This window comes from Gobius niger (genome assembly GCF_951799975.1).
Source record: "Gobius niger genome assembly, chromosome: 2".
Lineage (NCBI taxonomy): Eukaryota > Metazoa > Chordata > Actinopteri > Gobiiformes > Gobiidae > Gobius > Gobius niger.
This window is the reverse complement of record NC_136853.1, coordinates 36324450-36338856: the sequence shown is the minus strand read 5'-3', so window position 1 is coordinate 36338856 and position 14407 is coordinate 36324450. Positions and strand designations below refer to the sequence as shown.

The window sequence follows — 14407 nt, the reverse complement described above, 5'->3', positions numbered from 1 at the left end:
CTGTAGTTGTAGTGGTGGCAGGAGTTGGAGTTGTAGTGGTGGATGACATAGAAGTTGGGGTACTTGTACTTGGCAAAGTTGTCGTAGAAGTACTTTTAGTTGTGATGGTGGATGCTGCAGTTGGAGTAGTGCTGATAGATGATGAAGAAGTAGAAATTGGTGTACTTGTTGCCGTCGTTGAAGTAGTCACGGGAACAGATGTGGTTTGTTCAGTTGTTGTTGTAGTAGCATTTGGATTGACAGTAACAGTGGTTGCGGGTGCAGTCGTAGTCCCAGGTGGTGTAGTAGTTGTAGCTGATGTAATAGTAGTGGTCGGTGAACCTCTTGTGGCAGTAGTATTTGGAGAACTATTTGTGGTTGGTGCTAATGTTGTAGTACTAGTAGTAGTTGAAGTAACAGTGGTGGGTGGTGTGCTTGTTGTTATCAAAGTACTGCTAGTTGGTGTAGTAGTAGTGGTGGCAGGAGATGCAGTTGTAGTGGTGGGTGGAGATTCTGTCGTAGTTGAAGCCATAGTGGTCCATGTACTTGTTGTACTTGCTGTAGTAGAAGTAACATTTGTAATAATTGTAGGTATTGGAGTAGATGTTGTAGGAACAGGTGCTGTTGGAAAACAACAATGATTATTCATTGGTAAAATGTTACGCAAAAGAAAAGTGTCCTAAATGTATTTCACATTTCTTTTTCATGTTTCTCTTATATAAATGTTTTTTTGTTTTTTTTTATATTTAAGTCACACAAAAGCTGCTACATGTACACTATCTATCAAGAAAGACAATGGCACATGCACCTAATTCACCATTTGAAATGACGTGTATCTGATTGTTTTAGGCCCATATCTGATATGCAAACGAGACAATGGTACATGAGCAAAAAAATACTCAAATGTGATCCACTTTTGCACGTGCACTTATTTGCATATGAGGAAAAGCCTGGCAAATTACCCTCTATGTATTCAATGTTGTTAAAAAAAGTAGGGACTGCGGCACAGTAGTGAAGAATGTACTTACGGCACTTAATTATTCCATTTTGACAGTAGCTACAAAACACAAAATTCAACGTGAGCATTTTCCTGCATTTACTGTATAAACATGACGTACTGGCAATCACTCACCACTCTTCTGAGCCTATTAGCACATAAGCCCGTGGCATTATGAAAGTGCCCTGGAAAGAACAAGTGCAGTCTCTCAAATCAGTGCAGGTTCCAATATTCTCATCATAATACGGCCTTTCTTCAGGGCATCTCGGATAACAGCCTTATAAAAAGATCAGTGTTACATTTAATCAAAGCGTTGCTATTTACCACATTGAGTATTATGGTTGTGAGTTACTCATCACCTATTTACCTTCCAGTTTATGATTGTAGTATTTTTCTTGGCCACAGGTGAGCAGCTTACCACAAGCTTCATAATGCCACACACACTGATTGTGTTCATTATAGTAGTCGCAGTAGACAGCTGTAGATAGATTTAAATACAGTCAGGAGTAGTCAGGAGAATTACGGTTTTGCAATTATAGAATGTTTACTTTTCTGCACCCTAGTGCCAGTTATTTAAGCGTGTTAAAACAAAGCCGGGCATTCAGAGGACAATACATTGGAATTCACAATCCCATAGCATCACAATAACGCTACTCAAAGATACCGGAGGTACAGTGGGTATTCAAACACCAGTGGGACGGAATTTGTTAATGCCAAACTCTCGCTGCTGCTTCCAGTCTTCTCGTATAATGACTGAAGGCCTAATTCTTTAAAGAGTTTTTATCCATTCACAGTTTTACCCTATACTGCCTGTTTCACCAGTGTAGAGTGAAGCTGAAGATGCATGAACGCATTAAAACAACCAAGTTCATATGATCTAGACACATACCTGAAAATAATAAATGGTGAATTTAACAGTTCAGGTGTGACTCACGGCATAGATCAGGAGTCCTCCAGTCCACACATATGTCCCAGTCACTGCAGGCCTCAGCGTAAGCAGCTACAGCCGTACAGAAACCCAAAAACCTTCCTTCAAACTCACAGGAGCAGGACTCCTGGACACAAGCCTGGTAGTACGGCTCGGGGTCCACCTGAGGGGAGATTGGGACATTTTAAATACTAAGATAACAAATTAATATTGGCAATGCAGCTTGTAGCACTTTACTGTCACTTAAGCCGAATGTCTATGATGTCCGCAACAAAAGAATGTACAACTAATTTTGTTGTAGCTTGTAAAAAAAAACATAACTGGGTCTAACAGATTATGGGATCATTATTATTTCATTAAGAAGCTTTATACTTTCAGATGGCAGTTCTTGAAAATGTCCCCAGTGATGATGCGGCAGCGTCTTTGGGCCCAGGACGCACAGTACGAGTGACGCTCACACGGGAATATCTCTTGTGTCACGTCAGAGCAGGGAGGGGAGGGGCTTTTCCAGCTGTTCCCAAATGTCATGGGGCTCAGCGCCACTAGAATAAAAATGCAGTGTCACTCATACAGGTGCAAGTTTAGCAGAAAAATATTCCTATTTACCAGATGAGTCCTTAATTTGAAGATCATTCATCTCACTGGAGTCATAATTGCCACAGAGACCACATACTCCATTCTAGAGCATAACGCAGGGTGCAAAATAAGCAACAGTATGTACATTAAAGTAATTCAGCACATAAAAAAACAACAACAGCACTCCACCACTTTAACATTTTGGAAAGTATGCAGGATTACTCGAACATGCATAAGTGCAATGTTTTGTGAGGAATCATAAGAGACAATCAACATTGAGTAAAAATTCTCAAGCCCAAATGAATATACATGTGAATGGTTCAGTTACCGCAGAATATGAACATTGTGTTTTAAAGCTTTTCTCACCCTCCATTGTGGCTGCAGCTCCACAGTGATCCAGGTGTGTTTGTCCCATACAAGAGTGATGCCTTTACTCGGGACACTCACAACAATGTAGAGGCCCACAGTATGCACTGTATAAAGAGGTTCACTATGCAGAGACAAGCGACTGTGGACATGTTCAGCCACTGTCATATTACTCAGGATTAGGAAGAAAAGTCCCTTGAAGACAAGAACGTTTCATATAGCAAAAATGTATAAAGCATGTTTAAAAGGATGCAGAGAATCATCCTGAAATGTACCTTGACGTCCAGGCTGATTGACCGCGAACAAGTGAGAGCCTCATCGCAACAGGGCACACTTTCAACTCGGACTGAAAATGTGCCGTTTCCATACCCACAATCATCCTGTGAAACAAAGAGGCATTTATCGTAATGAAACCTACAAAACTCCTCAGTCCTGAACGATGAATCTTTACTACACATTATTTTAAAAAGTTAATAAATCTTAAAATATCAAAGCATTTTAAACATAATACATATTGAGATGGTGCTTAAATGCAGATTTAGTCATCTGGTAAGCTATTTCTCCAATGTGCAGAGAAAGTTGTTGTTACCTCAACTAATGTGTACTGACAATGCCCATCAAAGCGAAACCATTTGGAATCAAATGTCTGATAGTGCCCATTTCCATAAAGTTGACATTTACCAGGACAGGACTCTTCGGTGCACAGCCACTGACCATGAGAGCACACACTGGAGAAAATGCAAACAATTATGAGTGAATTACACATAATTAATTGAAAAATAGTCAGTCCAATCCAATCAGTCTATACCATGTTTTACAGTTGCCCTTGATGCTGTCTCCAGAGGCGTATACATTGCCACTGTAGGAGCAGGTGCAGTTTTCCAAAGGCACGCAGACTCCATAATGATTCTCATATTGGTCAAACGGACAGTAACAGCCACTCTCACAAAGAGAGCCCTAGAAATTAGAGCCATAACTTAGAAATAAGTGAACGTTATCTATCACTTATCTATGGTAATTACTTACAAAGGTTTTGCTGGGACGGCCACAGGTTTTCTGCAGTGTATTAACATTATTCTCCGAACAGTGGACACACACCTTCCCATTAGTGCAGCCTTGTTAAAAAAGAAAAAAGGAAAAAAGGAAAAAAGTTATTGTTTGTTTGCCCCTGAAGGGACATGGTGACAAAGGTATGAGAGGGACGGCATGATGGCGCAGTTTGCAGGTCCCAGGTTCGATCCCAGTGTCTGCGTAGGTTTCCTCCAGGTACACCACGGAAAACTTACCACTACCGTGTATGGAGTGAAAGAAGAACAAGTCCTATACAGTGTGACTTGTGTTCTTTTTTACAGATTTAAAAAAAAAAAAGGAAAATCAGCAAAGCATGTTTGTTTTTGCTCAGCTGCTACATTACAGATTACGGGGAAGGGTGTGGAAATAAAAATCCTAATCCAGAGAAACTTTCTCAATATCCTGATTGGCATTTTGTATGTATGTTTATTTACCACAGTCCTCTGAACACCTCAGCTGTCCATCTTCGCAAATGCTGCAAAACAAAATGTTGTTAAAACATTGTCAAAAAGTATACAGTGATCTAACATCATCATGTTATAATTCGGCCGGGCCTTGAATGCCATTTTGATTAAATGTCATTTTGTATTTTTCTTTTCATTTTGTGTTTACAAAAAATGTCTGTTGAAGCCAGTACATTTTACACCTTGAACTGTTAACTGAACTTATGTCACATAGTGTAATGTCAGCTCACCATTGTCGTCCATCGATCACAGCTGGTCCTGGTGGAGTTGTGCCCCCACTGTAATGACACTCACAATGTGTTTTGGGACTACAGGTGTGGCCCATATTGATATGGGTTCCTTTGGGACAGCTACAGCCCTCCACTGGGGCCTCCGCCAGCAGACAGCTGAGGTCCTGCCCAGACAGAGAACGGCAAGTGCTGTTGCAGGCCACAACGTTATAGGAAAACTCCCAGTTGTTTGGACACTTAATAGCTGCAACACAACAACATTAAATAATAATTACAGACCACATTTATTCAGAAACACGCAAATCCCACTTTTTACTGTAAGAACAACTTTGTAGGTGCAATTGTAGACTATGACCAACCTAATAGATACAGTATTTGCAACTTTTACTTCACAATCGCATCAGTGCATCATCGGTATTATACTGTGTGTACAATATTGAAAGTGTTATGGTAAAACTGACAGCAGCCAGTAGCTTTTCTCCAATCGCCCACTTCGACTCCCAGGCTGGTGCAGACTTTGACATAACTGGACAGAGCAAGGCACAGACACTGCTGCAGGTGAGAGGCACAGGTGCATGTTTTCTGGATACAAGCCTGAAATCCAGAAAACAACATCTAGGCATAAAAATATATTGGCTTTTATATTATTTCATATTTTATTTAATATGATTTCATTACATTGAGGTAGTCATCTGTTGGGACGTGACCATGACATGCAGCAAATATCCCGGTAGGATTGGTCAAAACTGAGCACTTCTCCTCAGCAAAGATTTCTGTTCACAAGTTTAAACAAATGTTTGAAATGTGTATGTTTTATAAATAATGATAATACATACCATATTCAGATCTTATACAGGTAGATGGAGGCTGGATTCTATTACATTTGTCAACACTCCAAGACATAGCGAAGACTTGAGCTGAGCTTTCAATAATCCCACTGCTCGTCCTGAAGTCATCTGTGGTGTCTCCATTATTGTTTCCACAAAGACCTAAAAGAAAGAACACACATACTGTATAATGTTGAACTATAATTATATATTTCTGACCCCATATTAAACAGACCCACCAGAAATTGTACAACTGTAGTGCAAAGGGGGGCTAATGTAAAGCTGGATTTCAGGAAACATCTGGACTTGTAGCTTCAGTCCAAAGGTTGTGTTAACTTGGACGAACATAGAAGACTGCCAGTAAACCAGAGCGTGTTCTGAAATGACAAAAATAGATGTAATGCAAAGATGAAGTTTAGTCTGTTATTATTTCCTCTGTAAGTTCCTTACCAGACTTATGAATGTCAGAAATCTCCATGTTGCCAAATAAAACTAAATTGTCTGCAAATGAGTATTGGTCCTGAAAATAGCAAACAAAGTTCTCTTAGATGCACATTAGTATTAAGAGAAATAAGTATTGTCTCACATGCACTACCTCAAATAAATGGAGATGCACACTCTTTATGGAGGCACTTTCTAAATCTACAATTATTTCCCAACGTGGTCCCTGCAAAGACAAACATAATTTAGCTTTATAAAACATTTAGGGGAAAAAATATTCTGACAGAGAAGCAAGAATTCACCTGTGCTGCAACAAATGAACATTCACTACGAACTATGTATTGCTTTCCATCAAATGTAGTGACAAATTGCCCTTCAATCACACAAACTGGTGGAAGGTCTTGGGGAGTGCATTTCCAGTGTCCCCCAGTGCACAAACTAAAATCGATGACAACAATTTATGCCAAATAAACTTAAAAAAAATGCAATTCTCCTTCGGTTTTCTTTACCATGTTTCTCTTTTAGTGCTGCGTGTATCTCCAGGTTGGTAGAGGTTGTTTCCAAACACACAAGGGCAGCTCGACACACTCACACAACGAGAGCCCACCTGATGGTCGTCAAGCACCAGACCTACAGTTCCAAGTAACAAATGTTGGCTTTAATAATTATTTACAGTCAATTTTACAATCAATAGCAGCAATTACGCATCAAACATCCAATGCATTAATGACAGGTCGATGGTGAAAGACTGTTGTGGAGCAGAGGGAGCTGCGCAGGAGGAAGAGGAAGGGGGAGGACACTGCGCTATGAAACAGGGACAATTCCAGGAGCTGTTGTCGGTTTCCTCTACCTCCTGAAACATGCTGGTCAGGTTGGCCCACGATGGCGACGCGCTCAGGACTAACCCAACACCGGAACCGCTATTTCAATGTGCAATTGTACAATGACAAATAAAGCACTTACTTACTGAGCTGTAATCAATTTATAATAATGATATACTACAATTAAAATACAAGACCCAGTTGTGTTCAACATTCTTTTGATTTCCCTTTGTATTTGACCAAAAATGATCAAATGAATGATCTCAAGTAGCAAGGTGGACTGTATTAAAGCAGTACTAAGTAACTTGTTTGCCTTTATAAATCCTCTTCGTAGTCCCTCTGGGGGTAATACAAGTGCTAATGTGGTGATTGGGGGGTCTTTCATCTCACCCTGGTGTCTTTGGCCAGAAAACCCCAATTGCAACTTCGCTGAACCGGGTCGGAGCCACCAATACACACTAAAAGAATCACGAAGAAGAAGCTAACGGGCAAAGCTAACTGTGGGCTAGCACCACTTTAGCAGTATTTACAGCCAAGTTTGAGAGAAAACAAATGATCTCCATCGTGTTATTGGGTTGTGGCACAATGTACAATATCCCTCTCTCCCATGGTCTTTTCTGTCAGTGTAGTATTTACTCTCACGGACAATATTTGAGTAAAAAACTGCAACATGCTACGACACCTGCAGCGGCGCTTATGGCCTCTAGGGGCATGAGTTACTTAGTACTGCTTTAAGCCATCTATAATGTGCGTTTATTCAACTAGGCGTCACTAAAAATGTGTAATGGTGCCAATTTGTGCCTTAAAGATCATACAGCACAATGCATTTTCATTGAGTCAAACTGGGCATCCCCAAAGCTGTTTGACGAGTAATGCCCACCCATACAACATTGGGTCCTAAGGAAGTCAGAAATGGCGCAGACATACAGTAGTTATTCCTTACCATTGGGGCAGACACAGGAGCTGGTGACGTCATAGCTGTCTGTCTTTTGATTTGAGCAAGTGGGGACAAACGCTGCACCCTCCTCGACATAAAAGAGGTCTCCGGCACATTTTGGTTCCTCTAAAACACAGTTCAGAGCATTCAAACAAAACCCAAATTAGCACACTTTTTTCTTCTTCTGAAGTTAAGTAAACTTAAGTGATTGAACTTGCCACAGTGAGTTATCTTCCTCCACATGTCCCAAATATAACTGCTGTTTCCGCACTGTCGAACCACCTCTTTGAAGAAGGAGCAGCTGACGAACTGGTTTTGTTCAAAGCTGTAAATATTTTCTTCACACAATCTGATCAATTCTGGTGTCGCGTGCATTAGACAGTCCAGTGTGTAGGAGAAAAACATTCTGCAGTCCTGTAATGTAAAAAAAAATGGAAATTTGCTGAATTTGATATAGTTGTGAAATACTCCCCAATAATCTTAAATATATACCCCCTACAAAAATTACCACCATAAGCTTCTAGTTATAAAGAGGGAACCACATCATCATTATGTTGGTAAAAAACATTTACTCCAGTACGGCTTTACCCAAATCTAAAAGCTTCTAGACTGTAGTTTACAGCCTATAGTCCAGTGTACTTTAAAGTGGTGCATCGAACTCATCTCAATAAATCCAGGCCGGCCAGGATTTATTCTCACATTGATCCAACGTGTGACCGATGCCACTCTGATACATATGTTTTGGTTCTGTCCGAAAATACAGCAATACTGGGAAGGTATACGTGAAGCACTTTCTTGTGTGTTAGGAGTCACATTAAAGAGATATTTCAGGATTTTTGACATAGGGCCTCATTTCCTAGTTATCCAGAGTGTTGTTGCTTTCTGGAGATTTTTTACTTTTTTTTTTACTTCTTCTACTTTTTTTTACAGTCCTTATATTTGAAGAGTTTAGTGGTGCTAGGCTAGTTCAAGGCTAGCGCATGTCTATGGTAACTAGTAGCCTTCATTAAAAACAGTCTGACCCAAGCACAGTGCACCTGAGGCAAATCACTTTTAACAGCACACTACCCATATAAATGTCTGTGTCGATAGAATAATTAAAACCATTTTGCATTCAAAAGAACTTATATTTGAGCAGCATCAGCTTTGTGGTTGTAAGCTACGCAGCGGCGGACTGATCTGGTAGAAAATAGTCCCTCAAAATGCTTTAATTCATGTGATGCAAGGTCAGACATATTTCAAAATTATTCTATGGACACAGACATTTAAATCGTTAGTCTGGCGTTATAAGTGATTTGCCTCAGGTGCACTGTGCTTGGGTCAGACAGTTTTAAAGCAGGCTACTAGTTACCATAGACATGCACTAGCCTAGCGCCACTAAACTCATTAAATATAAGGACTGCATGAATTAAAAATATATATATCTCCAGAAATCAACGACACTCTGCACAACTAGGAAATTAGGCCCTATGTCAAAAATCCTAAAATATCCCTTTAACTTCGAGTCTACTTCTGTTTATTTTCGGGGTTGCTGCTGAAGAGTTAGGGCTACCTTCTGGGGGATGGAAAATCATTGCCTCTTCAACGTTGTTGGCACGTCGTTTGAACATTCTCAAATGGGAGGATAATGCCCCGCCCACGGTATCACATTGGATCAAAGATGTGTTGTTTCATCTTAAACTGGAAAAAATATGTTTTGTGATGAACGGCTCTGAAAACAAGTTCCATCAGGTGTGAATGGCTGTTTTTGACTTTGGCCAACCATCAACAATACTACCAGTCGTCTGATGTACAGTATTCTGGTAGATTTCCTTTAATGGTTCATTTAACCTTTGTTTTTCTTTTATGTGAGTGACAGTGGGATAGTTTGGTTTATGGGAGTATTTTATTATTATTTTGTATTTTTGTATACTGTCAAAATCAATAAATATATTAAACACTATAGTCCAGTGTAACGCCTTATTTGAAAGCAAAGACCTATGAAACTGATCTAAGACTTTTCTTTGCGTTGTCATCACTTTTTTGTCGCCTGTTTTGCTGCATTTTAGTGGCTTCGCTTTTTTGCAACCGTTTTATTGTATTTTTGTCACTCTTTCGATGCTTTTCTGTGGTGCATTTTCATCCTCATTTACGTCTCGTTTTTGTCGCTATTTTGACACTTTTTTCAATAAGCCTTTAGATTTGGGTAAAGCCGAACTGGAGAAAATGTGCTCGATTCAGGCAGGGGTTACACATTAAAGGCCACAACATTTCACACACCTGTTAGTTTGTGAAATAAATAATGCTTGTAAAGGGTAACCTACAGTGTTCATAGAAGAAACTGGATCCAACATTACGCACGGTTCCCCGGGTAGGACACTTTCATAAGTTAACCGAAATGCATTGGAATCTGCAAAACAAATGCATTCAAAGTTTGCACAAAATATCAACAGCTCAGTGTATTAATTTAAAAAATATAAAGACGCTAGGACTTTCTTACTGGTGAGTCTGAGGTCATTTCCACATAGTCCTGTCATGTCAGAACTCAGCTCTATTTCAGTCTCAATCTTTAAAAAAATATCCATTATTATTATTATATTATTGGAAAAGGATGCATCAGTCCAAGTCTTCATTTGTGTCTTACCCATAGAGTGTCTATTCCTACGGGAACAGTGTGCCAGATGACTGAGAGAGGAAGCACTGCACTCCTCAGCTTGGTGTAGATGCCATAGGGGAAAATATGCTGGTATGTGTGATCATATGGCAAACGGACACTGCAAAAGAAACATTGTGAGAGATTTGTTGTTGTTGTTGTTATTGCACTTTGATACATAAACAAATTTGCACGTTTATTTATGGCCATTTGTTATAGTCTGGTGATATAAGTATAATAGAGTTGGTGGACACCCAATATAAAGTGGGAGGAAAAAGTGAGTACACCATTTGGAATTTCTCTGCCTAGTTTGGTCATAACATGTTGTCTGACTTTTATTAAAATCATAAGAATGAGTAAACAGTGTCTGCTTAAACTAAAACCACTAAAACATTTACATTTATTTTTATTGGCCATAACATTCACAGGACAGCGTGGAATAAGTGAGTACACCCCCTGAATCTCACTGAACTGCAGTAGTTTTGTAAAGAGTGATCCCTTGTATTAAATAGCTTTTGCAGCAATAAATAAATGTAGATGTTTGGGTGGTATTAGTTTAGGCAGACACTGTTTGCTCATTCGTATGATTTTGATGAAGTTCAGACCACATTTTATGACCAATTTATGCAGAAATGTAAGAAATTCCAAAGTGTTCACATACATTTTCCTCCCACTGTAATAGAGTTGATGAGGACACCATATATATAGCCCGGTTCACTATGTTTAGAGTTACACTGTTGTGGGATTTTTGCGGAGAGTATGAAAACTATATATTTTTGGAAACCTTATGGTAGAAGCAATGAGAAAAACAATGTTTCCATTTGCCCTTGTCATTTGGTAAAATTGTGCAATTATACAATTTTTCCATTGGAGTAAATATGGAGTTCTGGTCTTCGCTGCGGCAACTCCATGAAGAATTTGACAAGGGTTTCATTGACTTTTTTGAAATGTTGTAAATTTCTGACAAACTATGTTTTTACTCCCCATAAAAATGTTATTATTGCTACTAAAGCACTTTTTTTTGTTACATATCAGAGCAAATGGAAACATTCTTTTTTCTGATTGCTCATCTAAAAAAGTTTTAAAAAATGTACAGTTTTGATACTTTCCACAAAAATCCGGTGAAATTACATAGTGAACCGAACTAATAGTGCCTCTGCCCCTCTGCAATTGAAGTGACCTCTGTGTCTGTAAGATGTCAAAAAATCTTCTAAAGAATCTGAACTATTAAGTGTTTACAGTTTCATACCTTGTTGTCTCCACCTGGATAGTGCCATTCTGTAAAACAGTCCTGATTTTGTTTATCATGATTTCAACGTAGACCAAGAGTCCGTTGTGCCCCCGCTTCACGCTGATGTCACACTCCACTCGGTTGTGGGTGAATCTTGTCAGGGTGAAGGCGCAGTTGGACTGAACATGGTAAAGTGTCCCATTGAAAGGCTGTACCACCCCACTGCCAAAGGTCCTGCAGGTGTCTGAACACAGAGAATGAATAGAAAATGATTCACTTAGACATAGAACTTTCTTGCATTCAGAGGAGATCACTTACATGGCTTGCCTTTTGAAGGTGTCATTGCATCGGTCTCCAGAACTATAAAGAGAAAGATGAGGAAACATTAGCAGGAATTAAACATAAAGAATAAAATCTGCGTGGTACCTGAAGCCAGAACATAGCTAAATGCCAGCAACCATTTGAAGCTCATGTTGTTAGTGCCTTGTCTAACCCAAGAGAGGCTGGAGGCAGACCACAACCACCTTTCTTATATATAACCCCCCCCCACACACACACACACACACACACACACACACACACACACACACACACACACACACACACACACACACACACACACACACACACACGCACACACACACACACACACACACACACACACACACACACACACACACACACACACACATCACCACCACAAAGGCACAATACTGGTCAAACTGGAATTGAACCAGGAAGAAATAAATTGAAATAAATTACACATTAAAAAATCCTGTCACTATCACTTGACTTCCAGGCCAATTTATAACAGTTGGAGGAGGACACATAGTCAAGGAAAGATGATAAATCAATTGCGAAATCATTCAACAGATTCAACGCATGCAGAGAAGGTTGGAGTAGTCAAAATCTATTACGCTGAAAGTTACTTCTTATCTCCAAAGTGCCTTGCATTTGTTGAAAATTCAATCAACTGTGAAATGTTTTGTAGACACATTAAATTTAACAAACTATACCTGCAGTTTGGAAATAAGCTTTAATTCAATTTGACCGACAAAGGGTAACAAATTAAAGGGATATTTCAGGATTTTTGCCATGGGGCCTCATTTCCTAGTTATCCAGAGTGTTGCTGATTTCTGGAGATATTTTTTCTTTGTAATTCATGCAGTTCTTATGTTGAGAGAAGAGTTACGTAGTGCTAGGCTAGTGCAAAGCTAGTGCATTTCTATGGTATCAGCTAGCCTGCATTAACAACAGTGTGACCCGCTCCACAGTGCACCTGAGGCAAATCCCTTATAACACCAGACTAACCATATAAATGTCTGTGTCCATAGAATCATTTAAAAGACCTTATATTTGAGCAGCATCAGCTTCGTGTTGTATAAGCTACGCAGCGGCGGAGTGATCTGCTAGAAAATAGTCCCTCAAAATGCGATCATTCATGTGATGGAGGTCAGTTATATTCCAAACATGATTCTATGGACACAGACATTTACAGTGGAGAAACAAGTATTTGGCCAAAATCCAATAGAATGTCTATGTGAAACTGACCAAATACTTTTTTCCCTACTGTATATGGTTAGTCTGGTGTTATAAGTGATTTGCCTCAGGTGCATTGTGGAGCGGGTCACACTGTTTTTAATGCAGGCTAGCTGATACCATAGACATGCACTAGCCTACATTAGCCTAGCGCCACGAAACTCTTCAAATATAAGAACTGCTTGAATTACAAAAAAATGTATATCTCCAGAAATATCCCTTTAACCTTTTAACCGGTGCCTCAACCAAGCACATTTTCCCCAGTTCAGCTTTACCCAAATCTAAAGGTTACAGCCTATAGGCCTCATTTGAAAGCTACAAAATAGATTTAAACTGATCTTTTTCCTCTGTCTTTTTTTGTTGCACTTTCATCACATTTTTCATCATATTTTTCATTGCATTTTTCTCATGTTCCGTTGCTTTTTTGGTCACTTTATTGTCGCTCTTTTTGTCACTTTTCTGTCACTTTTTTGTTGGTCTTTTGTTGCTTTTTTGTCACCGTCTCATCGCTTTTTCAGTTGCGATTCGTCTCAGTTTGGTCTCATTATTGCCAAACATTTGAAAATGTGGTCGGTTCAGGTGGGGGTTCAAAGGTTAAGCCATCTATTGTGAACAAGGATGGATTTTAGCAAACAATGGTCAACCAGATAATATAATTGGGTTAACAAACAGAGAAGTGCTTGGCGCAAAGCAAACACTTGAGGGACAGGAACGAGGATGTAGCAGGGTATTTTTTCAACAGCAGACTGCGGGGGAAATCCATCAATACATGAACTTCCTGGAATTGTCAATTATATTATTTTAACAAAGAAAAAAAAAAATATGGCGAAAAACATGATGAACATTTTCAGATATAACACTTATTATGGCACTCATGAAAATGCGGTTGAACCTTTCCTCTATGGATATGTTCCTAAGTTACAAATCATCTTAAGTTTAATTCAATGTTTCTAATGTGTCATGTTTGAAACCTTAAATATTTGTTTTCTTTTGGCGACTGTTTTTTACTTTTATTTTAATTGTGGTTTTCTGCTTTCCCGCTATATCTTTCAGAAACGTAAAAGTAGGCTAGAATTAGTCCTGCGGCTGATTCTCGAAATTTGGGTTATACTCCACCTTGAGTCAATCTTAAGTTTGATGATAAGTTCTGTTTATTGGGTCCACAAACTTCATATTTCAAAACAAAACCTCTCACATAAAGTGTCTAAACAACCCTAACCGAGCCATTCAAACAACTCCCTTTCGCGCCATTGATCATCGTGCCAATATTTCACTTTTTAATTGTAAACTTGTCAAAACTCTTAAACTTCTAAAATGCATTGACATGACATTTTTAATGACAGTATTCATAACAAAAATAGCTTTATT

The 14407-nt window shown here is 39.2% G+C and overlaps 1 protein-coding gene across 1 annotated transcript; it reads right to left on the bottom strand.

Annotated features, from left to right (window-relative positions):
* Nucleotides 1-434: 434 nt before the first annotated feature.
* Nucleotides 435-11972, bottom strand: LOC306959363 (mucin-2; the record flags this gene model as incomplete). Its single annotated transcript, XM_079551451.1, has 22 exons — nucleotides 435-600; nucleotides 1112-1253; nucleotides 1344-1454; nucleotides 1911-2067; nucleotides 2277-2446; nucleotides 2511-2583; nucleotides 2847-3041; nucleotides 3122-3226; nucleotides 3436-3574; nucleotides 3655-3803; nucleotides 3873-3961; nucleotides 4352-4392; nucleotides 4612-4855; nucleotides 5073-5205; nucleotides 5290-5384; nucleotides 5448-5600; nucleotides 7644-7763; nucleotides 7856-8051; nucleotides 10261-10390; nucleotides 11519-11744; nucleotides 11819-11860; nucleotides 11927-11972. The coding sequence occupies 22 exons, from the start codon at nucleotides 11970-11972 to the stop codon at nucleotides 435-437; spliced, it is 2922 nt and encodes a 973-aa protein (XP_079407577.1).
* Nucleotides 11973-14407: the final 2435 nt, after the last annotated feature.